Source organism: Muscardinus avellanarius, assembly GCF_963383645.1.
Source record: "Muscardinus avellanarius genome assembly, chromosome: 3".
In the NCBI taxonomy this organism is placed as follows: Eukaryota; Metazoa; Chordata; class Mammalia; order Rodentia; family Gliridae; genus Muscardinus; species Muscardinus avellanarius.
The window spans coordinates 159,144,044-159,168,550 of record NC_137788.1 but is presented as its reverse complement, the minus strand read 5'-3'; the positions used below and the strand labels follow the sequence as shown (position 1 = coordinate 159,168,550).

At 41.8% G+C, this 24,507-nt stretch overlaps 1 protein-coding gene across 14 annotated transcripts in view; it reads right to left on the bottom strand.

The window, feature by feature from the left end:
• Window positions 1–1,632: 1,632 nt before the first annotated feature.
• Window positions 1,633–24,507, bottom strand: part of MEF2A (myocyte enhancer factor 2A) — a gene marked incomplete at both ends in the record, with an annotated part of 52,566 nt that continues 29,691 nt past the window's right edge. For 7 of the 14 annotated variants that reach the window (XM_080690614.1, XM_080690625.1, XM_080690623.1 and 4 more), the window contains 4 exons: window positions 1,633–2,002; window positions 3,360–3,486; window positions 7,305–7,431; window positions 17,233–17,420. In XM_080690614.1, coding sequence (XP_080546740.1) covers window positions 1,633–2,002; window positions 3,360–3,486; window positions 7,305–7,431; window positions 17,233–17,420 — 812 coding nt within the window. Of the gene's footprint in view, window positions 2,003–3,359; window positions 3,487–7,304; window positions 7,432–10,321; window positions 10,346–17,232; window positions 17,421–24,507 lie in introns of all 14 variants that reach the window. The other 7 variants (XM_080690622.1, XM_080690620.1, XM_080690621.1 and 4 more) reach the window with 3 other exon arrangements.

Genomic DNA, 24,507 nt, shown 5'->3' with positions numbered 1-24,507 from the left:
TTTCCCCACAAATATTTTCCTAATCATATACCACTTATAAAACCTTTGTGCTCATCTACGATTTTGCCATTTTCTCTAATATTAATTAAATTAGATCATCTCTTTCTACTATATTTTTTTCCTCACAGAAGGCAAGTTTTAAATAATGCCTTATAAAATCTGTTACAACACATTTATATTTATCAGGATGAATTTAACACCAATTTTTTTTGCCACTTTGCTATTTATGTACACATATAAAATATATAATGATGCTCACCCCATACAGCACAAAGATTACAAGTAACACCACACATCCACCACCGGTGAGGGAGAGCCCCATACACGACCCTCCGGGAGAACTGGGCTAGTAATTAAAACCCAAAGTACAGTATATTTAACAAAATAGCAAATATTAAACAGTGAATACTCTACTTAATAAGGACTTCGCCTTTTCCCCCAAACTGGCGGCAATCCACAAAAATATACTTTTTTTTTAATCTGGTGACCATACAATACATAGGTACTTACATCAAATGTGGTAATATATTTAAGATGCTATATACACAGAGAGTTTGGCTCAACTTTTAATTTACATATAGAATAATAAGTGTTCATGGCTTTTTTTTTCCAAGGTTCTGCTTGCAAGATATTTTGTTTGTGTTTTCTCCTCTTAAAATAAAACTAAAAAGTTAAAACAAGATAAAGCTATTTTCAAAAAAAAAACAAAAAAAGAAAATTATACAGCTTTGGCTTATATAAATAATTCATAGCAGAATGTATTCAAAAGTAGTGAATATAATTTTATATATAGTCATCAATTCATAAGGGTGTTTTCTTTCATATAAAATATACATGAGCTAAAATCAGTTTCTTTTAATTTTTAAGATATGAATGTAAAAAGAAACTTCTGACATATTCCAATTATAACTTAATATATTAATTTTATTTTGTTAATGTTCTATATTTCTAGGCTAGTATTTTCTGAATATCTCATGCGTGTTTTCTAGTCTCTCTTTTTTATTAGCTAAAGATCACTTCTTTGACCCAATACATTTTTGCACGTGCAAAACAGTTATGTGTGGGGCTTTTTGTTTTATTTGCTTGTTTTTTTTTTATTATCAACAGCCCTTTCCCATGCACCCCTTTGCAATAGAGACCCATGCCAGGTTGGGTAATTAATATAAATGACATTTTATGTACAGTATTGCTTTCTTGGTTCCTGCTTTTCTACTGCTCTGTTCTACAAAGCATTTTTTTTTTTTTCTGAAGTAACTACAGTCACTGCACAGTTAAATAAACAAGTAGGGGCCCTCTAGGTTTCTGCAAGCTAGTGTGGGGGAATTATCTATGGGTACACGTTTCTTTGCAAAAACTGGTTATCTTATGAAACAAGTAGTCCAAGGAAGTGCCAGCCTGGTCTGTGCCTGCAGGTCTGTGTCTGCCACCGTGGACTCTGCAGACCTGCGAGGAGCCTGCAGTAAGTGCAGCACACACCCACACATACACACTCACGCCCACATACATACATACGCAGAGGGATGCCTATGTATGTATGTACATATAAATATGTTTAACTCATGTCCTTATTTACCACTTAGATATGTCGGGAGGTTCACTGCAGTAACAAAGTACCGACGTGAGCCGGCAGCCTTAGGTCACCCACGCGTCCATCCTCATGCGCTTTACAGAAGGGCTTTCTCTGTCCTCAGCGTTCGGGGGTCGGCCCAGCACTATTGGAGAATGGAAGTCGCCCCGGGGATCCTCCCGGTCGCTGCCATCATAGGAGCTGCTGGAGCTGCTCAGACTGTCCACGGGGGAGCGCCCCATCTCCTGCCGGGGCTGGGGCTGCAGGGGCGGCTGCGGCTGCTGCGGCTGCTGTTGAGGCGGCGGCGGCGGCTGCTGCTGGAAGCCTGAGGGGGTCATTCGATCCCGGGGAGGTGAAATCGGTTCTGACTTAATGTTGATATTTTGGTTGGTGTTAATGGATAAATTTGAACCCTGAGATAACTGCCCTCCAGCGCTGAGGGAAAAAACAGAAGTGAGATGGTTTGTGAATGCAAGGGTAACTCACGGGCGGACAGTGACAGGCCTGGCTTCTGACAAGAGCCAGGGCGAAGCCTGTCAGAACTCCCCCAGGCTGGCTCTGCTCATCCTCAGTGTCACAGGAGACCCTGTCTCCCTGGGAGGGGAAGAACTGTCGAGCCACGTCCCTACTGCTACCTCCTGCGGCCTTGGCACCTGTGCAGCAAAGTCTGCAGCTCAGTCTCAGTGCCTAGTGCTGGGCACGGTCCACAAAGGAACAACCAGGCGCCATGGCGAGCCGAGTCTGGCCCGTGACAGGCACAACATCCCATCTGGCCTCACAGCACCATCTGCATTTCTCAGATGAGCCAACAGCCTCAGAAGAGCCGAGGAACCCGCTCACAGTGGCCACGGAGGGTGGGCACAGAACGCCCACAGCTCAGTGCCTGCACTCCCACTGGTCTCCAGGGGCTTTTTGTTCTTTTAGGATAGTTTCTTCCTAAAAGAGTTGTATAAGAAAAAAAACTACCAACAACAAAAGGCCCGAGATCCTCTACTCGTTTTCCATGACTTAATTCTCGGGAAGACTACTGATAACAATATGAAGTAGAGTTCTTGCAGAAAGCAGGGGAATGCTCTCCTGGGGTCAGGCCTCTGAGCACTTTCTGGAAGGAGGCTCGAAGGTTAGGGTGTCTCTACTGCCCTGGGCAGTGGGTTCTCAAGGGCTGGTCCCTTCTCCCTACTTCTCAGTGAGTCTGGTGTTTTCCGGGCACCACTGTAAACCTTCTTTGGCTCTATCCTCACACTCAGCCCATCAGAAATTGTTGTCATCGTGAATGAGGTACGGTGTGTGCATTGGGCGGGATCAACCTGCGAAGCCTGACATACACGTGATACCCAACCATCACTCCCTAAGAGCCAGGGAAAAAGCAAAGGGCACAGCTCCTTTCCTCGTCTCCGCAGTCACCACAGCAGGGGAAGGAGGCCGGAGAGCCTCCTCAAGCAGCCGGAGCAGACGTGGGAGGCCATAGCCTACTCCTGCTGGCAGGCAGGCAGGTGGGGCTGGAGGCGGGAGGCGAGGCAGCTGGGCCTCTGGACCCCTGATACCAACCAGTCTTGGAGTCTAACTGGGTGTCTGTAAAGGAAAGCCTTGCTCCCTGAATCCCTTCAAGGAACGTGTTTTGCTCTGTATCCAAGCTATCATCTAGAGACGTGTTAACACATTTTCTCCCAATACTTGTGACAGCCTAAAATGGAATCACTGCGGATTGTTCACATGAGAGTCCCCAGAGCAAGACTGACTAGCAGAAAGGACTGCAGCCGAGAGCAAAGGTGCAGGGGCTTCCGTTACTCACACGAGAGAGCTGAGGGCGGCTTGTCCTAGATGGTGCTGCTGCCAGGCCGACACCTGCCCCAGAGACAGCATTCCAGGGGAGTTGAAGCCTTGCAGGGCTGACAGGTCAGCGCTGGTCAGCGAGTAATCTGCAAAGGAAGACATGGTTGCTGCATTGAGCTGTTCCTTTACAGTGGTTATTTTAAATAAATATGCCTGCTACGACCATCTGCGACAAAGAGAAGCACTGGGCTCACCCAGACTGAGTCTGGATCGCCAGGTCTGGATGAGGTGCAAGAAGACAGGAAAGACACAGAGTCCCTCCTCACAGGATGCCCAGCTCGGTGACCAGTGTGGCGTCCACTAGCACACAGTCACCTGCATTTGTTTAAAGGACCGGGACTGCCACAGCGCCCTGGGCGTGCACAATCACCTCTCCATGGGGCAGCCTCCCATGGCACAAGGTATAATGCAGCTCATGTTACATGAACGCTTCAGTCATACACTGATCAAGATTTAGGACATTAGCTATCACTCACACGTAGAGTTATTTTAGTTCATCATAAACACTTGTTTTTTCCACTTAGTTCTAAAGAGAGGTGGCAAAAGCTCTTTTACTTTTAACTCCTTTCTCATGTCTCGAGAAAGGTGTTTAAAGAAGTTGATTCCTGCTGAATTAACACTGTTGAAAGGCGCTGAGATGAGGCCGCATGCCGGCGCTCGGTTCCTCTCAGGACCAGGCTCACTCCACATGCTCGCTGGCTGGCTCAGACTCAGCCGGCCCTGCAGAGGCCCGCGCACGGCCCCTGCCCCAGCTCGTCCTAGGGCCCCACTATCCGATGACCTCTTGGCCTCCATCGGCCTGCAGGCCAGGCCCACTTGGCACCTCTCCAAACACCTATGTGACATCATGGCTCACACTGGACTCACACCTTCCTCTAAAGCTTCTCTTCCTTGAGTGCTCTGTACCCCGCATACACCCTGGGGCGCATGGCAGTTTCCCGCCGCTTCTCTTCCCCTCTCTCACCGCCTGCCACCGAGTCCAGCCAACTCTCCCCGCTGCCTCTGAGTGTCCCGGTGTCCACGCCATGAGCCATCACTCCTTGGCCCACTGTATTAGCTGTTAGATGGCTTCCTGGCATTTGGTTCCTATGGACACTGCAGCCCAAGTGGTGGTGGGTTTGTTTGTTTGTTTTTAAATTGAACCATGGGGCATTCAACTTGTAGGCTACACCCCAAGCCAGCTCTAATTTTATTTTAATTTTGAAACAGAGTTCCTGAGGTTGGCCTGGAACCTGCAATCCTCCTTTCTCACCCTCCCAAGTACAGGAAATGCAGATACGTGCACTGCGCCTGCTTTGAAGTTGTCCTTTTAAAACAAGCATAAGGCCGGGCGTGGCGGGCTCGCTTGTCATCCCCGTGCTTGGGAGGCGGAGACAGGAGGATCGCGCAGGTTCCAAGCCAGCCACGCACGCTGGCTTAATGTAAAAATAGGTCTGGGAGTGTAGCCCGGAGGTAGAAGGGCTTCCAGGAACCCCAGTACCACCAAAACAAAACAAAACAAAAAAACATGATCATGACAATCTTTTACTTAACAAGTTTTACGGCTTTGAATGCTCTCAAAAGACAACGCCCCAAATCCACAACACGGCCTACAAATCCCTACTACCTCTCTGCCCCAAGTCTGACTGTGTGCTCTGGAGCCTGGGCAGGGCAGCAGCGAGTGCCTGGCAAGCCCCCACGGCATGGGTGCCTCGACCCGCCTGGGCTCAGAGCGCCCGTAGTGACATCCGGGACGCGTCAAAAGGATTCTTCTGCAAGGACTTGTTTTGAGTTTATTTTAAAAAGTTGCTTATTTATTCATCCCTTTACATACTGACATGTTTGACACTAAATATGTATAAAAAGGTGCATGACACATTAAATAAAGATAAAACATGGAATAGTATAAAAGGCAAATAGATACACAAGCTACAAATAAACAGGTTTTTTTTTGGTGGTGATGGTACTGCCTTGGAGACTCATGGGGCATTCACCTCTGAGCTACACCACAAGCTCTATTTTATTCTTTTATAGTGAAACAGGGTCTCGTTAAGTGGCTGAGGCTGGCTATAAACCTACGATCCTCAGAACTGGGTATTCTGGGAGAGAGCAAAAACTGCAGTCATCAGCTATCAAAGGTAGAATGAGATTAAAGCTAAGTGATGGGTGATTTCAAGGGGCCTGACTCCATTTCTATATGCTCTGGTAATTCCTTCTAGACATTATAATCTGTATACACAAGTGTGCTCAATATTTTTAAAATACTTACTATATGTGTAAAAATATTTATAGAAATTGTCAAGTCTAATGGCATGTCTAAAAATTAAATACAGTGGATTTCTAGTTCTACTGAAACCCCGTAGTAAAATGCCCAGTCACTGCAGCCTCCCTTTGACCTCCAGCCCAAGCTCCATCTTCTCAGCCTGAGCTGCTGGCAGCTCCCCCAGCCTTCCACCTCCAAGTATTAACTACACAACAGCGCAGGCCTCCCCTTCCCCAGTTATTGGCTTAGGTATGTCCTATCTTCCTTACCTAGAATAAACAAGAGATGTATGTTCCTAGCACAGAAACTCTCACGAAGCAGGTGATTAATGCACTGAAACTCAATGTCTATGAAGGCCTAATCCCTGGCTTTCTCTAGAACCTTCTCTGTCTAAGACACAATGCAGAGTCACTGACAGAATCTAGGCGAGTTTGCAGTTGATGGATTTGCCCCCCACCAGTACTGATTGTTGGAAAGGCTCTTTTTCAAGAGAACCAAGTTGTTTCTGTTTTTAAAAAAATGTGTGCTTGGAATTAAAGTGGCAGTCAAACGTATCAACTACTCTGCCCCTCGGGTCATTTGTGACAGCAGTGTGAAGACAAGGCGCCAAACCATTGACCACAGTCTGCGTGTACGAAGCCTGAGAGTAACTTCCCCATGCTGCAGTCTCGCCAGCTCGCAAGGTGATGCCCAGCTACCTTTCCTTCTTCCTTTGAGCAACAGGGATTAGGCTCAGCTGGAGAGATGTGAAACCACACACACTGTGTCGCCTCAGTCAGATGGCAAGCAGGGCCACCTAGCGCACACCCGGGTCCTCGTGCAGCCCGCTCGCCCACAGCACCCTGGCCTTCACTGAGGCACTCTTACACTTTCCTAAGTAAAAACAGCAGAGTGAGTGGCTGTGAGGAGAAACGACAAAGGCCCTTCTTTGACCCCGCAGGCACCAACGCCACAGACCAAACCCAGAGGCACAGAGGGAAGAGCGCAGCCCACCAGGACCTGAACCACGCCTTTCTTCCTTCTCCCAAAGCAGCACAGAAAGACACCGCCCTTCAGGACCTAAAGAGGGCGCTGTAACAAGAACTACAACACACCCGAAGGCGCAGCACACCACATTTCCAGATAATACTTGTTTCTTGGTCAAGGGTAAGTAAAGATTCACACTGGAGAAATAAAACAACTTATTCAACTCACCCTACTATCAATATATTTTCTGCAACCTTTTCAAGGCTAGCATTTAAAAAATATATCCAATTTTGAATCTAAAACAATAAAGACAGTTTATTTCAATAAACATACATTGTTGTGGTTGTGGGGACTGAAACTCTTCTACTTCCAGAGGACTGTATTCAGTATTTTGAAATATTTACTATATATGTGAAAATGTTTATTTATATAAATTGTTTAATCTAGTGATATTTCTAAAAATTAAGTAGAGTGGAATTTCTAAGTATACTGACAAACCGGTAATGAAATGCCCAGTCACCTGCAACTTCACTTTCTTTCTGTTTGCTTTTTGGTGGTACTGGGGATTGAACCCGGAGACTATTTCTACCCTTGAGCTATACTCCCGGACCGATTTTATTTCTTATTTGGAAACAGGGTCTTGCTGGATTGAGAAAAATCCCATTGTACAACCCAGGAAGGCACAGAGCCTCTCACCAGTGCTGTAGGCTGTCGGCATCGCTGAGTACACGAGTCCCTGCGGAGGCAGGCTGGGGGTTGTCACAGACACGACTGGGGTAGCAAGAGGCTGAGTGGCTTGAGAACTGCTTATCCTTTGGGTACACTGTGAGGAATCAGAAAAAATAAAGAGTGTTATTCTGTGGTATTTATGTTCAGACTTAACATATTAAAATGACTTTCAATTTAAATGTGACACTTTTCACAATTTTATGTGAATATTATTATTTTCTGAAGCAGTGATGATGTGAACACCTTAAAAATACTAATTGAAACCTATTTTTACATTAATTATTTGCTTTCTTTAATAGTTTCTTAAAGTCAGAGGAATAGCTTTAAAATAGAAACTTACCTTACGGGTGATAACACTTTTTTGTGTGTTAGCATAATGAAGACCTGATGCCATTACAGATACTGCCAGGTTACCCTGAATAAAATATGTGTTGGTTTTAAGGACACGACAATAGCAAGCCATTTGTATATACTGGGATTAGAAGCCCATTAGTACAGAAATCAAAACTTTTTCTTGTTGCATTTGCGTATTCCCGTAGGGCCCAAGACACGGCTTTGGGGGCACACCTGTGTCCTGCATTCCTCCCTCTGGTCCTGCAGATGACCCATTCTTAACAGTAGGTTCAGATGTGTCTTTTCAGACTCCCAGCCTGAGAGACTGAGCGGAGGGCTTTTACATGAAGACCTGCTCTACGGGATACGCATACAGCCGTATTAAATGCTGCTGAGTGCACCTACACAGTAACCTGCCTCATATCCACACTGGGAATGATTAAAAAGTCAACTCTTAAGCAATCAAGTTGTCTATGTAGGAGTATGATAGGATCAGTTTCTCCCCACACTGACTTAAAGTATTCTTTTTCTAAACTCAAGGATCAGAGTAACAGAACAGACTCTATGTCATCAGTGTGTAAGGCCGAAGCCTAAGGCCAACCTATGTTTTTTGTTCTGAAGATGTTACAGTCTGAACTGGTCACCATCAGTGATTTGGTTCTCTACTTCCAGAAGGGCACATGAGATGCAGGCCTCCTGACCAGATCCGGACACTCGAACAAGTGCAGATCTCAAGTCACTTGATTTTGGTTAGCATCCTGTCTGAGGTGGAAAGTGTCGGAAAGAATGTGAAATGCATTTGTACTGCTGAGCTCTGGTCCCGGACGTACGGCTTCCTATGCAGGGGAATTCACTGGCCTCTCTGAGCCTCTTCGTCAAAGAGGGCTGAAGACAGTGATCTCTGTACTACCTGTGTTGAGTGCCACCGTCAAGACCAGATATGTGTTCTGTTGGAAATGCGTTGCGAACTGAACTACTAAAGAACTGTAAGATCGTACCTTTAAATTATTACTGCGAGAAGCCCTGTGTAATCCTATTTCTACAGAGGTGCTGATTTGAAAAGGACAAATGTATTTATTTCTTCTGATCCAGTCACTAACTAGAGCAGTCATGAAGTAAAGTTGCCCTACAACTCCAAGGCTTCTGAAGGGTCAAGGCCGTAGCAGAGCCCCAGGGACCCGGGCACCTCCCTGTCCTTCCTCAATCTGCCGCTCAGCCCTCCCTCCATGACTATGTTTTAGAGCTCAAACCAACTGGAACAACTAAGTTCTCCCAGACTGTGTTCCTGATTCTACTCTGACTTTGACACATAAAGCTCTGTATCTGACATTAGATTCCGAATTACATTTTAAAGAACACGAATGGTATTTGCAACTTTTAGTCACGTCTCAGTCTCAGGTCATTTCTACTTTATTTAGAAATAGGAGTAAAGTGACTTCAGAACCACCAGAGGGCAACATAGTTCTAGATAATTCAAGGAAGTGTTTAATGGGACAATTTGTTAGGGTAAAGAGTAAGGTCTAATAGAAGATGAATTATTTGATTTTGAATTACAAACTTCCTTTATCAATAATTCTATCACTAAGGACTTCCCCAAATGGTAATCATAATGTACCCAATGTTGCATTTACAGCTAATTTAGCGTATCTCAGCTCATCAATTCAAAACCACTTCCAAAACTGATCATAGTGCTAAATAAAAAACAATCTCATATTTTAAGGATTGAACAGACAACCTTATTTCAAAACAGTTGTGCAAGACACACAAGCATGCATAAACATGTACGAACAAGATGTAAATAAACCAGCCAGTGGCATTACCCATGCTCTCATGCACTTGGAACCCCTGCCCATGCCAAAGCCCAACACTTTCAAGTTTTTATTCCCCTTAAATTAGAGTCATCTCAGCAGCAGCTGACTCTCAATGCATAGAATTACTTCTGTGAAGTTTGGGGGTTTAGTTCCCAAAAAAGAAAGAGATTAAACTCTAAGTTATTTTTAGTCAAGTTTATTTTCTAAAGGAAAAGGCAACAGAAAACATTGGTTTTCTTTCTTGGGGGAGGTAAGGGAGTAATGTTTGCTTTTAAGAACAGAGTATCTTCTGACAGGAAAGTAAATCTGTGCCTGTTCATTACAGATATTCCTTTCAGTAAACAGGGAACCCCCTTGTGGTTCAGACTGTCTCATGCAGGATGAAATAATTCTAACTCTGAAAAAGGTGACCTCACCAGAAGTGATGTAATCTTTTTGAAAGAAAGAAATAACACAAGACCGTGAGTTACAATCTGAGGAACTCTGAGAGTGAAGTCATTTTCTAAAAATATTTTAATAATTTGGAGAGCTACAGAAGGTATTTTGTGCCTTTCCTTAAAAATCGTCAACAGTGCTCTGTGCTCATGGACAGCAACTGTTTTTAAAGGCTCTAGTCCAATGTTCCTCCAATAAATAACACAGATCAACATATATAATTACTAAGAGAAAAGCTAGAGTCTACATTACCAGTAGACTGCTTTTGTGGTTCAAAGTGTTTGAACAATGTTTAATAAAAAGAGAAATACCTATGTAACAAAGGAACATTGGTTAGAATAAAAACATTTAATTAGTACTTTCTACATCTTTTTCAAGTCCCTTCAAGCAGAAACCCACACTCACCAACTCCAATTCCTCTTCCTCCGACTGTACTCAGCACATGAGAGGGATAAGAGAGTTACACTAAGAAGACTGTTGGTACGCGCAACAAAATAGTTCTTTAGAAAAACATGGCACCTGGACTCTAGAAGTTCTTTGTGACTCTAGAGATATGATTATATACACAATAAAAATGCAACTGTTTCTACACGTGTAGTTGACTTTTCAAAGGACTGGAAAACTCTTTAAAGCCAGGATTTAAAGCCCCCCACCTATCTCAGCAGCTCATATGCTGGCCTCCCACCCACAGCCATGCTCCCGCCAACACTTAACACATTCCTAATCATGACGCCAGTCTGTATTTGAAACCCTGAGGGTACATCTCAGACCTCCCAGTCACTACCTCACCTGGCCATACATGTCCACGTATCTCCTGCTAGACTCTGTGCTCCCTGGTAGAACTTGTGGAGGGCTTTACTTCCCACAATAGCCAGCATAGTGTCATAAAAAATATAAACTCAAACATTTGATAATAAATACAACAGTTTAACAGGTTTATAAAATGTTTATCATTTGCAAATAGTTTTCATGTGAATAAAGTAATTTTAGTGGAGAAACACCATGTACATGAAGAAAATGAAAGAGAAATGAGTTGATAAGTTATGAAGAGGAAATATATAAAACATATTTGCTCCTTTTCTTCTAAACATTTATAAAATATTAATAAGCTAGAAGCAGTCTACTCGTTAGCTTCTTTCTCATTTTACTTAACAAGTCAACATGTTTTTGCAATCTGTCGAGTGTCTTTCATGAGAGTCAATGATACACAAGGCCCTCATCTTGAAGCAGGGTTCTCTGCAGATGCACGGAACGGGAGAGGGGGAAGCGGATTCATTACTTTGCAAAACAGTCACCTAGCTTACAATCCCTAGCTCAAAGGTGGAGAAAATGCTTTTCAACTATTTTATTACACACTGAAACACTGTCCAACGCTAAGGATGCAAGTGTGTGTAAGAGAAATGATTTTCATTATAAGGATGTAAACAGTTTATGTGGGAAGTTTCTGCAGAGAAGCTTCATGATTTCCTTAATGCCACATATAATTGTATTAAACAATTTCTTGATGTTTAAGTGTAGTTGTCTTTAAATTTTGTGGCTTACTAATAATTCATATTAACAGATTTCTGAGCTTTAATTAAATAAAACTTTTTGTGATTTAAAAAGATATATTTCTGAAGGACAGTGGCCAGGGACTGCACATCCAATCCTGAAAGGCAAGCCACAGTGGCCATCCTCAATGCCACACTTTGCTTGGCACCTTTTTGGGCATATTTCTTTGCTATAGTTGTATATATTTTAAAACTTCCAATTCTGAAATAAATTAGACTTCAGAGTAGCTGCAAAGAAGTCTTCCTCACAAACTTCACTCAGCATGACCCCAATGTTAGCCTCCCAGACACAATGTGATCGTGAAACTTTTTTTTTTTTTTTTTGGTGGTACTGGGGTTCCTGGAAGCCCTTCTACCTCTGGGCTACACTCCCAGACCTATTTTATATTTTTGAAACAGGGTCTCTTACGCCAGCGTGGCTGGCTTCGAACCTGCGCGATCCTCCTGTCTCCGCCTCCCAAGCGCGGGGATTACAAGCGTGCACCACCACGCCCGGCTTTGATCGTGAAACTTTTAAATCTAGCACTAATGAGATCTCTGGACTTTAACTGGATGTCGGCAGTCGTGCTACCAGCATCCTTTTTCTGACCCAGAACCAGGTCCTAGATGAGCATGCCTTTAGTTGTCATGGGTCCTGAGTCTCCTCTGGTCTGGGATTATTTTCCACTACTGTGTTCCTCAGCATTTCCTTCTTTGCTTTTCTTTTCTCATACCTGTGGCACTTTCGGAGAACACTAATCCTGTAAACTGTCTCTGAATTTGGGTTTGTGGTATGTTTGCTCACGGGTAGATAGAGGGCATGGATGTTTGGAAGACTGCCAAAGAACAGGTGACCTTCCTAACACTCTGTACTGGGAAGCTCGGCACCATTTTGTCTTACTACTGGTGCCGTTAACCTTGATCCTCTAAGTCCAGGTAGCATCTTTCGAGACTCTCCACCGTAAAATCACTAGGTTCCCTTGGTAAGAAATACTCATTGGGGAAGAGACATTTTGAGACTATGTAAATACTATGTTTTACCTTAAACTTTTGCCCACCAAAGGCAGCATTTATTGACTGGCCTTACCTGCAACATCAGCGCACCAAGATGTTCTAAAGGCGATTTACTGTTTCTCATTCTGTCTACATTTACTAATTAGAATTTTTCCCTAAGGAAGAGTTGTCACTTCTCCCCTTGTTTATGTAATCATTACTTCTATCCATAATGGATTCAGTATTCTTTATCCCTTGGGTTACATCCTCAACAACTGTTACTTTATTGTTCAAGTTGCTTTAGTTCAGGCCGCGGGGGCTCTTCTCCTCACTCTGGTGCCTGTGTCTCATCTAGTATTGCCCTGTACCAGGTCTACCAAATCAAGCCCTAAAGGGTCCTGGTTCCCTGAAGGAGAGGGTAGAGTTCAGAAGCTCCAGTCTCAGCACTAGTATGCTCTGTTCTTGGGTGTCGAGACTTCAAGAGCCTCTGAGCAGAGAGCTAGAAAGACATGCGTGTGCACGCCCACCTCTGTACGTCTCCACCTAGGTGTCTATGCTTAAAAGGTTCATTTTAGCTTCCTAAAATCTTCCATCTTTACCCTCTACGTTATATGTAACTTTTTTTCTCTAATAAGAAACCTGGTTCCATCGAATTTCTATACTGTATTTACTTACGAGCTAAAATGACTGTGTGAATATGTATGAGGAGAAAACTTCCTGGAGTACAGTGTGATTTGTTATGTTTTTTGTCTATCCTTATAGTCTCCAACCAAAAAAGTGTTCAAAGTTCCTTCGACTGGATCCTTTCTTCCTCACTCCCTTCAATATTATCCTGTCATTCATTTGTAGGAGAGTTGCATTAATGTGTCAAGTATGCATTCAACCTGGCATGGCGGTGCACGCCTGTAATCCCAGTACTTGGGAGCCTGAGTGAGGAGGATTGCAAGTTTGAGGGCAGCCTCTGGAGCCTAGCAAAACCCTGCTTCAAAATAAAAAGGGATAGAGGTGTAGCTCAGAGGTTAAAAGCTCCCTGGTTCAATCATGAGTCCCCAAAAGACCAAACCAAAAGCAAACAAATAAATAAATAAAACTAGTGTGCATTCCGCTGGTCCCCAGGAATCCTAGTTAATTTCTGAAAACTGCATTTGGTAAAAAAGTCACTCTTTCTATTACATAAGTTTTATGGGTTTTAACAAATGCAGATGCATGTATCTAACAACAGTATCTATCACACAATAGTTACATCACCTAAAAAATTCAGATAACCCCTTACACACTGTGCTACTCTGCATTTTCCAGAATGAAATCTACCTGGAATCGCCCTACTGTAGCCTTTGGATACGGTTCCTTTACATTAGCAGAAGTCACTTGAGATTTACTGTATTTTTGTGCCTTCCTTTTTATTGATGAATAGTCTTCCTTTGCATGGATTAACCAGAACGTGAATGTACATTCATTCCCTGAAGGAAATCTGCATTTTTCTCCATTTTTTATAATTATGCAAAGTGCAGGTTATGATGTAAGCAGTTTCCAGTTCACAGGGTAGATACTTCAGGGTAGGACTGTGGAGTCCATGACAAGTGTTATGCTTTGCCTTCACAAGCAATCACTGCACTCTTTTCCAAAGTGGTGGTTGTGTCACTGCACTCCACGCAGGAATGTACAAGAATTCTTGTTGCTCTGCGTCTTCAACAGAATTTTCATTTACTTAAAAAATTTTAGCATTCTAATAGGTACATAGTCTTATTGAAAACAGTGGTTTTCATTCTCATTTCCCTAATGCCTAATGATGGTAAGCATATTTTCATAAGATTATCTACCCTCTATGAATCTTCTCAAGTACCTGTTAAGATCTTACTGTGGTATACCTCAGTGGTAGGCTGTTTGCTTAGCATACCTATGGCTCTGGGTTTGATCCCCAGCACTGAAAAAGTATCTTGTGCCCATTTTAAAAATGGGGTTAAGCTGGCCATGGTGGCGCATGCTTGTAATCCCGGCGCTTGGGAGGCGGAGACGGGAGAAGCACGCAGGTTCAAAGCCTGCCTCTCTGGCTTAAGAGAACCTGTTTCCAAATAAAATGTATAACAATAGGTCTGGGAGTGATCCTCCTGTCTCCGCCTCCCAAGCGTGGGGAATACAAGCATGCGTCACCATGCCTGGCTTCTCTATTCATTTAGGTTATCTGACTTCATTAGTGTTTTCTAGTTTTCTTAAACTGCAACTATATTGCATCTGTACCTAGCCACTTCCGTTCTGGGAGTGGCGGTCCTCTCCTAAGCTTCAACTCCAATTACTCGTGAGCCACAAAAGAACACAGGTTTTCTTCCTCTGTGAGCTTGTGAACTTACCAGTTAGTCTCAGGGGCTTTTGACTACTTTAGCTTTTCTTTTGTTTACTGTATGCATAGTATTTTCCCCCATCATTTAATCTATGTCTTTATATTTAAAGTAGGCTTCTGAAAGCATATTTTTTATCTTAATTAAAAAAAAATTTTGTGTGTGGTACTGGGGTTCCTGTAAGCCCTTTTACCTCCGGGCTACACTCCCAGACCTATTTTTATTTTTGGAAACAGGGTCTCTTAAGCAAGCGCGGCTGGCTTTGAACCTGTGCGATCCTCCTGTCTCCACCTCCCAAGCACAGGGATTACAAGCGTGCGCCAACACGCCCGGCTTTTATCTTAATTTTTAAAAATCTAAGTATGTTTGAACTAATGTGTCCCGACCACATTCAATGTGATTGGTTGTATGGCTGAATTAAAATCTGCCATCTTATTTTTAGACTTTCATTCCATCTGTTCTTTTCTTCTTCTCCTGGACGACTAAAGGATTTTTCATAATTCCGCATTATCTCCCCTATGACTTATTATTTGTGCCCTTTATATTTTCCCATAGATGCTCTACTGCAAATTAAATGGTATTCAATGTTTTCTAGCTTGCATAGTTTCTAAAGAAGAGTATGGCATTAATTCTTATCTCTGTTCTCTATGTGATGTGTCCCTTTTCTCTGGCTGCCTTAAGATTTCTCTCCTCGCCTTTTGCTCTTAGCAGTCTAAATAGATACGTATGTGTGGTTATGTTGGTAGTAAATGTTCTACTCTGTTATTACTCCACTTCTGTTCTTTTTTCGAAATTCCAAGTACAAATATGTTACACCGTTTGATAAACTCCAGCAGCTTTACGGTGCTTTGTTCTGTTTGTTTTGCTTCCATTCTCTTCCTTTGTATTTAAGTTTGGGTAGTTCTTACTGATTTATAGACCTATAGGTCTTAACTCCTACTAGGCTGCAGAAGAGGGTTTGGGTTGATTTTTCTTAGGAACTGGGCTCAGGCCGAGCTCCTGCTGCTGTGGTTCCCCTCGGTGGAACCACCCGAGCGAGGCTTGAGGGCCTGTGGAGGGGACTGGTCTGCCAGGCATGTTCCTCAGTGCGTGCAGCCCGCCGCTCTGGGACGCGCCCAGGCTGTGGCCTGGCCCCCTCAGGCCTCTGCCAGTCTCCTGGCACTGCTGCGCCCCGCCCCTCCTCCGTAGTCAGAGAGTCTCCTTGTACATTTCTGCACATGCAGTGGGATTCTCCGGTGCTCTAAAAGTGACACGGTTTGTTCTTTACCTCCTCGCAAATGAAGAGAAAGGGCCGAACAATTTTTCCGCCCCCTTTGCAGTGACTACTCTTTCCGTCTACACGGTGTCTTACAAGAAAGGCTCTTTCAGAATGCCCCTGATTTGCCCACAGTATCGTCTTTCAGTGGGTTACCCTGAAATCTCAATAGTACAATGGGTTCAAGAAAAACTGTGAACCTTCCGTGTGTTCAAGCTTTTCCATTGTAAAGTTGGGAGCAATACAATTTTCAGCTTTCTGAATCTCGAAATAAAAAAGTTCATTTTTGACCCCAAGTATAACAAAGAGACTAGAACTCAAAAGTCCTGACCATTAGCTACTTTTCTTATCTCTTCCTAGTCACAGCCTCAGTCTAACTGAGAATTAGAGGAGAGAATCAGTCATCATCATATCTGATGAGGTTGGGAATCTATAAAGCACTGCACAAATGAAAAATTGTTATCTATGCTGGATAAACATCACCTTCACTTAGTAAAAATGTAAATGGCAAGTTTAACAGCTGTAGAGTAAAAGAATATCCGGTGTATTACATAGAATCAATGTTCGTAGTCAAACACTTGTTAAAGTAAAAATGGTTTTATCCTTACATACATATTCTAATATTTTTCCTACAAGAAGTTATGTAGACATAATTGTGTGTGTGCGCGTGTGCATGCGTGTTTGCGCGCGTGTGCGTAGGGGTACTGCATTCTTTATTATAGAGCTAAATAGAAATGTTACTTGAGAAGGAATAAGCAAAGAAAATTATCTGGTGAGTAACTCATTCAAGTTTGTTCTCTCTTCAGTCTAAAATTTCTAACAAATAATGTAGTGTCACAGACAAAAGCATGTCATTGATTACTGAAAGAGAAAACTATAGCAAAGAAATAAAGTCATGATTAATTTATAAATTTGGGAATGATATCAATAAGCAAAGATTCTAGCCTAGTAAAAATTAAAAATAAGCATAAAAACTTCTTCATGTTTAGCTTTAATTTTAAGAAACTATAAAGCAAATTTACTTCCTATTTTTCCATAATCTGATTTTTGTGCATTTAAAGTAGACTTCTTTCAAATGTTAATTTAAAAAAAAATATCCATTAAGAAAAGGTATGGACTCTGGAGGTATAGAAAATTCCAAAGAAAGATGAAGATTGATTACGTGTGTTCCAAAGGAGGAAAGTTAAGAGAAGTCCAACTCACCAGTGGGGGCATCATGCCTTTGCTTGCAGGGGGGATAACCACACGAAGATCGGGTTTGCGACTGTTCATTCCAAGATTGCCGCCACCTGGTGGAGGGGGTGATTTGGTAGGCATGACTTTGCCTAAACTATTTGCACCAGTATTTCCAATCAAATTTGGAGAAGCTCTTGAGTTTACAAATCCATTCCCTAGAAAAAATAAATATTTGCTAACATAAAAAGAGTCATTAAAATTTGTCACAAATATGAAGCAAATTTTCCAGTCCTAGTTGCAAATGAATGTAACAAAACTCACCAATACCTAAACATTTATCTTTAAACATTTTGAAAATAAGCAAAGAAAGTCAACCAAAGTCTAAAACACAAAGTTTAAGGTTAATGCCACTTGTTTTCTGGCTGGATATGTTGTGGGAGACACTTAAAATACAATACAGATTTCTTTTTTTTTGTTTTTTCTGTGGCACTGGGGTTCCTTCTACCTCCAGGCTACACTCCCAGACCTATTTTATATTTTTATTTGGAAACAAGAGTCTCTTAAGCCAGCATGGCTTCAAACCTGTGCGATCCTCCTGTCTCCGCCTCCCAAGCGCGGGGATTACAAGCATGCACCCCCGCGCCCGGCTCACAACACAGATTTCTAACAGGTCATCTCCTACTGGGGGCTATGATAATGGAGATAGTGGGCCAGCCTATTTACTCATCCTTATGACACAAAGCACTGCTCCTGGTGATGGGTACTGATCTAGGTTCCAGGTAGCTCCTTACCTGCAGCTTACTTAGCACTTGGCACAATGCCTCGTTTTCACCAAGTATTGGTATCTGTGGCTCTACTTCTCCCTGCTGTTTCTTCAACTTCCATTACAGTCCTTACTAAATAATTATGACTTATCTAACTTGAATCATCTGATTTCTACTTTTTAACCTTCCTTAACAGAAGTGCCGTCTCCAAAGAAAAAAGGAAATAGGCCCGCTGTGTGTTTGTGTACACCGTGCTCGTGGCCACCACCTGGGAGCACCCCTGTTTCCTGAGTGTTCTGGTCACTCCAGTCCTCCCTGTGAGCAGCAGCTCTGTGGACTGGGTGAAGCTGACTCTTGCCTCAGACTGGCTAGAAGATAGGCATTTGATTCAGATCCAAGGCAATGAATATAGAGATTCTCTCTCACCACATACAGTGGCTGGGTCCAGGAATGACCACTCGGAACCTAGCTTTCCTACATTATACCAAGTAAGACTAAGGAAACACATGTAAGCCATTTTGAGACTTAGAAGATCAAGAAAAAGCAGATACAGAAAGAAGAGCAGAGAAAACAAGTAAAAATCCTTACTTATTAAACTACGTTTATAATTTAATAATAAATCCCGAAACTATTTAAGGATAGCTTTCTGTTTGTTGCAACCTACAGTATCCTAACATATTCATCAGCTTGTAGTCAACAGCAGAGATGATGTCACAAGCAGAAATAAGTAATAAGCATATAGGAACATATAATGAATGCTCATTTATAGACTACATAGCATATGCTGTTTCAGTTTAAGTAAAATGCAAACAAAGCAGAGAATAATAAAACACATTATAAAATATATTTTAAAATATCTTATGAAAATTTAATTACCAAATCTAAAATAGTTGATTACCCATAAACGTATTTATTCTACTAGTCCATATTTTTAGCACATTGAATCTCACTATAATGTACAATTGCAACGTGCCAATAAAATAATTTTAAAAAGAAAATCACCAATTTTATAAACAAAACAAAAAAACTTTAGGCTTATCACGATGTTTGCTTTGAATGATAATTGGAACATTAATGTCATAAATATTGTACTATAATTCTATTTCGAACAGTCCTAAGTATTCTCTAGTATAGTACACAGAAGTTACTTTATTTAGTTATATATACTTATTTATTTGTGGTACTGGGAGTGGAACCCAGGAGCATTCTACCTAAGAGCTACACCCCCAGTCCTATTTTTAAATCTTTATTTTGAAACAGAGTCTCACTGAGTTGCTGAGAGCCTCACTAAGTATCTGAGGCTGGCTTCAAACCTGCACGATCCTCCGGTCTCAGCCTCCCAAACACTGGGATTACAAGCGTGCACCACCACGCCCAGCTTCATAGAGTTTAATTTAAATGTACTGGATAAATAAATGTTAGCTTAAGAATCCCATTCCTGGTGTTTACTGCAAAGTTGACCAAGAACAAAATATTGAGAATAGTAAACTAGAGACTCCTAAGGGATAAAGGGGCTTCTGAATTCTTTGGTAAAAACTCAGCATTCACAAGTTATCAAGTTTCAACCACCTAAAGTCAAAAGTATGTTCTATTTTACTATTTGGAAATTTAAAACTTGGAAACGTTTCTTACGCGTAGAGTGCTGTGCAGTTGGAAGGGCACAGAAAGGCAGATACACAAACACAATCTCGACACGGTCTTCAAGATCACATGAAGACGTGGGCCACAGCAACACAACTAAAGGCTGCTGTGCAAAACTCCCAAGCAAATGGACAGCAAGCGCCAATCACAAGTATGTGGGCTTAGGGGAACCTCTCCAGGGTCAAGCAGTGTACAGGGGAGAATGCGAAAAGCAGACAGAGACAATCCTAATGAGGAAAATAATGTGCTCAAAATGAATAAGTATGGTGTGAATATGAACGGCAAGGGACAAGCCCGGACCTACGGCTATAGGACATCAGCAGGACAGCGTGCCTGCATCTGTTCTGTTCCTCTCCCTCCCTTTATGGCTTGTAATCCCCGCGCTTGGGAGGCAGAGACAGGAGGATCGCGCAGGTTCGAAGCCAGCCTCCCTGGCTTAAGAGACCCTGTTTTCAAATAAAAATATAAAAATAGGTCTGGGAGTGTAGCCCGGAGGTAGAAGGGCTTCCAGGAACCCCAGTACCACCAAAAAAAAAACAAACAAAAAAAAAAACTTGAGAATTCATCACAAATAATTCGACAACGGATCAGATATCACACACACACACACACACGCACACACGCACGCACACACGCACGCACGCATGCACACACACTACAACCCTACATTAACATAGATGGAAGAATTAACCAAAATTGAGCTTCTGTTGTGTACTTAAACACTGGCATAAGATTCTTACTACTGATCTTACCCCAAGAAGATTGAATTCTGAGAACTGAAATAATTTTCTCCAAAGAACTGCAACAAATTAATAACAAAATAAGTGATGTATATATGATTTTCACTTGAAGAGCTTTTGCACTGATATTCAGATCATTTTAATTCTATAGAAGTTTCTATTGAATTTAAACTTCTGTCTGTATAGTACTTGGCAGATTATAAGCCATTTTTTGAGATGGTAAAGAATAAATAGGTCAACTGATACATACATATGAATTCCACAACTTGAAAAAAAATATAACTAGGAAGAGATGAACTAAGAGAGTTTGTAACGATGACTTGTTAAAATATATACATATCTGCTTATGTTTAGAGTTTGAAAACGATATGCTATTTAGATGAGTTACATAAGAAGCTAGAGATCAATGCTTTGCCAGTGTGATATAATCGACTCTGCTGACTCCTCATCACGACATTTCCAGGTCTCCTATCTAAACACCGAGGCAGAGGAGGAGAAGGAGCTGTGGCCACAGGCTGCCGGCTCCCCTTGCAGGCCCATCAACCTGAACCTCAGGTCCAGGTGACTGCCCATTTCTTTCTCACCTTGCACCAACTGCACTTGCTGTCTTCAAAACTCTTACCAACTGACCTACCACTTGTAATTCACTAGCGCGACATAGTTTTGCTGTGAGGACTGGTACTTCAGTTAACCTCATGAGGCTATTTCCTGCCTTCTGCTTCCATTATCTTGAGAGAATTTGAATCAAATCTGGGCTCAATCTCCCTCCCACACCCATAGAGCAATTTCCTGCATCCTGTTAAACTTCAGAAAGCAGTGTTGTTCAAAAAACAGTCTCTTCAGTAGGCCACCCCCTGTAGAGGAAAGCTCATTCATGAGTTGGGCAGAGGTAATTGTTAAGCCAGACATCTGGAGGATAAAAAATGTTTATCTAATAATTTCATTCCAAACAGAAAGGTTTAAGAGAAACTTCGTTTGGCATAGCAATATTGAGATTAATAGTTTCTCTTACTTTGTAATGGGACAAGCGTATGTTCTCAACCTCTGATACTTATAATCCTTGCCTTGTACTTCAACCTGCAGCATAAAGCAGCATTCTCTCAATGACATCGTAAGACGATGCAAGTCTGTAACTCAGAGGAAGGCAGTGTGTCATCAAGAAGCACGGATGCCATTTCCCTTGTGGAATCTGTCATGTTTTTCTTTTTTCTGGTACTGGAAATTGAACCCAGAGGCATTCTACCTCCAGGATACACCCCCAGCACTCTTTTATTTCTATTTAGAAACAAGGTCTCACTATGCTAATGAACGTCTTACTACTTGCTGAGACTTTCCTTGAACCTCCGGTCCTCTTGTGTCAGCCTCCAAGTACTAGGGCTGCAAGCTCTGCTTTGGCTCTCCTTACTGACGTTAGGAATTAAACCCAGCAATGTTATCTCTGAGCCACAGCCCCTTACAAAAACTAAAAAGCCACATACGGAGGCATATATTTGTAATTTCAGTACTTGGTAGGATGAGACAGGAGGATTGCAAGTTTGAACCCAGCCTCAGCTATGTGAGGCTCTCTGAAACTTAGTGAGATCCTGTTTTGAAATTAAAAAAATAAAATAGGGCTTGGGGTAGAGCTCAGAAGTAGAATGTGTCTGGGTTCAATCCCTAGTACCACACACACACACACACACAATTATACTTGAGTAGCTGTGTTTACAAGTGTGCACCACCACACTTGGCTTCGATGCTTCTTGTAGTGTACCATAGTAACCCATGAGAATCAAGTTTAGGAGCAAAAAGAGATCTCAAAGCACGTATCTTAGTATGAAATCAGGAATCTGCCACAGACAGACTGCAGCATGACGTAAGTGCTTGGTAACCTGCCAGGTTGAAGCTAATGTGATTTCATACGCATGACTTGTTATTTGTAGTATGTATTGATACACTATCCAATGAAAGCTTTCTTACCTCCAGTTCAATTTTATGACAAAAATGAGGATACTGTTGAGATAGATTTCTGAAGTGGATACTTTCAGTATGTAATTCATCTTGCCATCACTTTTAAGTTTAGAAATCAAAATGTCTACACTAAATGAATAAACCTAATTTAGTGTGATTATCGTTAGGCTATTTTTTAAGTTATCACGGTAATTTACTACTACAACACAAATGTGGGGAAAAAAATGCTCTCGAGCAAACTTCATACCTATGCTCCAGAATTTAACAGACTGAATCTCAATTATGGTCCCCTCAGCTATAAAGCAGTTCATTCAACAACCAGTCTGGCTTATATTTCAGAATATAAATCATGTCAGCTGAAATAATGCATTCAAGTGTCTGGTAAATATTCCATGTTCTTAATATTATATTCATCTAGGAATAAACTGTAGACGATGATATCATTAATGTTTTACTATGACTCCATTTTAGACATAATACTTGACTTGCACTTAAACCCACAGCATAAAGCAGTGACTGACAAGCAAACTCCAAAGGATTCCTAAAAGCTCAATTAAAACAAGGTTCAAAAATTGATTTTACCATATTTGACAAACCTTGCATAAAATCTGGCAAATGTGCAGCTATTTAGTCAGTAAGTAAGCAAAGTACACTTTAAAAGTTTTTTTTTTTTTAATTTTTTAGTGGTACTGGGGGTGGAACCCAGAGGCTTTCTACCTCTGGGCTACACTCCCAGCCCTATTTTATACTTTATTTGGAAACAGGGTCTCACTAAGTTGCTGAGAGCCTCACTAAGTAGCTGAGGCTGGCTTCGAACCTGTGTGATCCTCCTGTCTCACCCTCCCAAGTGCAGGAATTACAAGTGTGCGCCACCACACCTGGCCACTTTCAAAGCTTTAAAATTGTGTCACTTGCATAAAAAGCTGTTTGAGGTTTCTGAAACTAAAAAAAAAAAAAAAATGCAGACAATGGCTTTTGAAATAACTGGCAGCACATTCACTTGATCTGTGACAGGCCTGGTGGTGAACAGCAAGGACCTCATCCTTAGCCCTTCGCAGTGCTTGTGGGTTCTGCTTCTGCAGAGCCCTGGAGGAGGCAGCTCAGCCTCTCTTTGAGATGCTGTGCATCCTCGGCAACACACTGCCCGAAGCACACAGGGCTTCACTGTGCCTGGCTGTCATGTGCGTATTTTTTACATAACTGATATCAGAAGTAAAAAGGAATTCATCTGAAATTTATTTAATTTCCACATTGTTGAATATGTTGATTTTTCCTATCATTCATTACTATAAATAAGGTTGCAATGAATCTTTACATATTCTAATTTACTTCTTTAGGATAGATTCCCAGAAATGGAATTAGTGGGTTTAGAGGTATGAACATTTTCATGACTACTGAAGTATCTTGCCAAAACCTTTCCAGAAAGATTGCTACTAATTTACAAGGCTACAAAGCACATATGAGAACATCGGTTTCACCATACAATCTTCATTTCTGCATACCTCAATAAAACAAGGCACTAGCTGGGAATTGGTAAGCCAAAGTCGGGGTTCTTTTCACTATTTTTATTTGAACTTCATAATTATTACCAAGAATGAACATATTTTTTAATGTTTAACATACTAATTGGGTTTCTTCTTTGAATTTTGTATTTACGGCACATGAATGCCTGTCCAGTTATTAAACATTTCCCTCTTCAATGCTTGTAATTTTTCTTACTTTTGCTCTTAAGAATAAAGAGAATTTATTATTCACATAAGACTGGAGAAAGCATAGTTTCAGACTCAGCTGCGTTAGCAGCTCGACATTGAGGACCCAGAAGAGTCCCGTGTCCACTCTCCCCTCCACTGTCCACAGCACGCCGGCCTCATAAGCGCTAGACAGCTGCTGCAGCGCTAATGGCCACACACAGAAGACAGGACGCCGCGTGGAGAAAACAATGCCCAAAGATTCAGAAGGCTGCAGTCTTTCTGTGAGTGTATCTATTTTTTCTCCTTAGATTTTAAAATTAATAGTATAAATAGTATAAAATGTACATTATATTCTCTTAATTTTAGAAGTGTCTTCAGATGTATGGCTATAGTTCCTTTTTGTTATCGAGGGCATTATATTTATTTTAATAAATATTTTTATAGTTAGTTTAACGCATTTTCTTACATTTGTTATCTACAATAGGTTTCATCTGTTTAAACGGCACTGAAATGGCA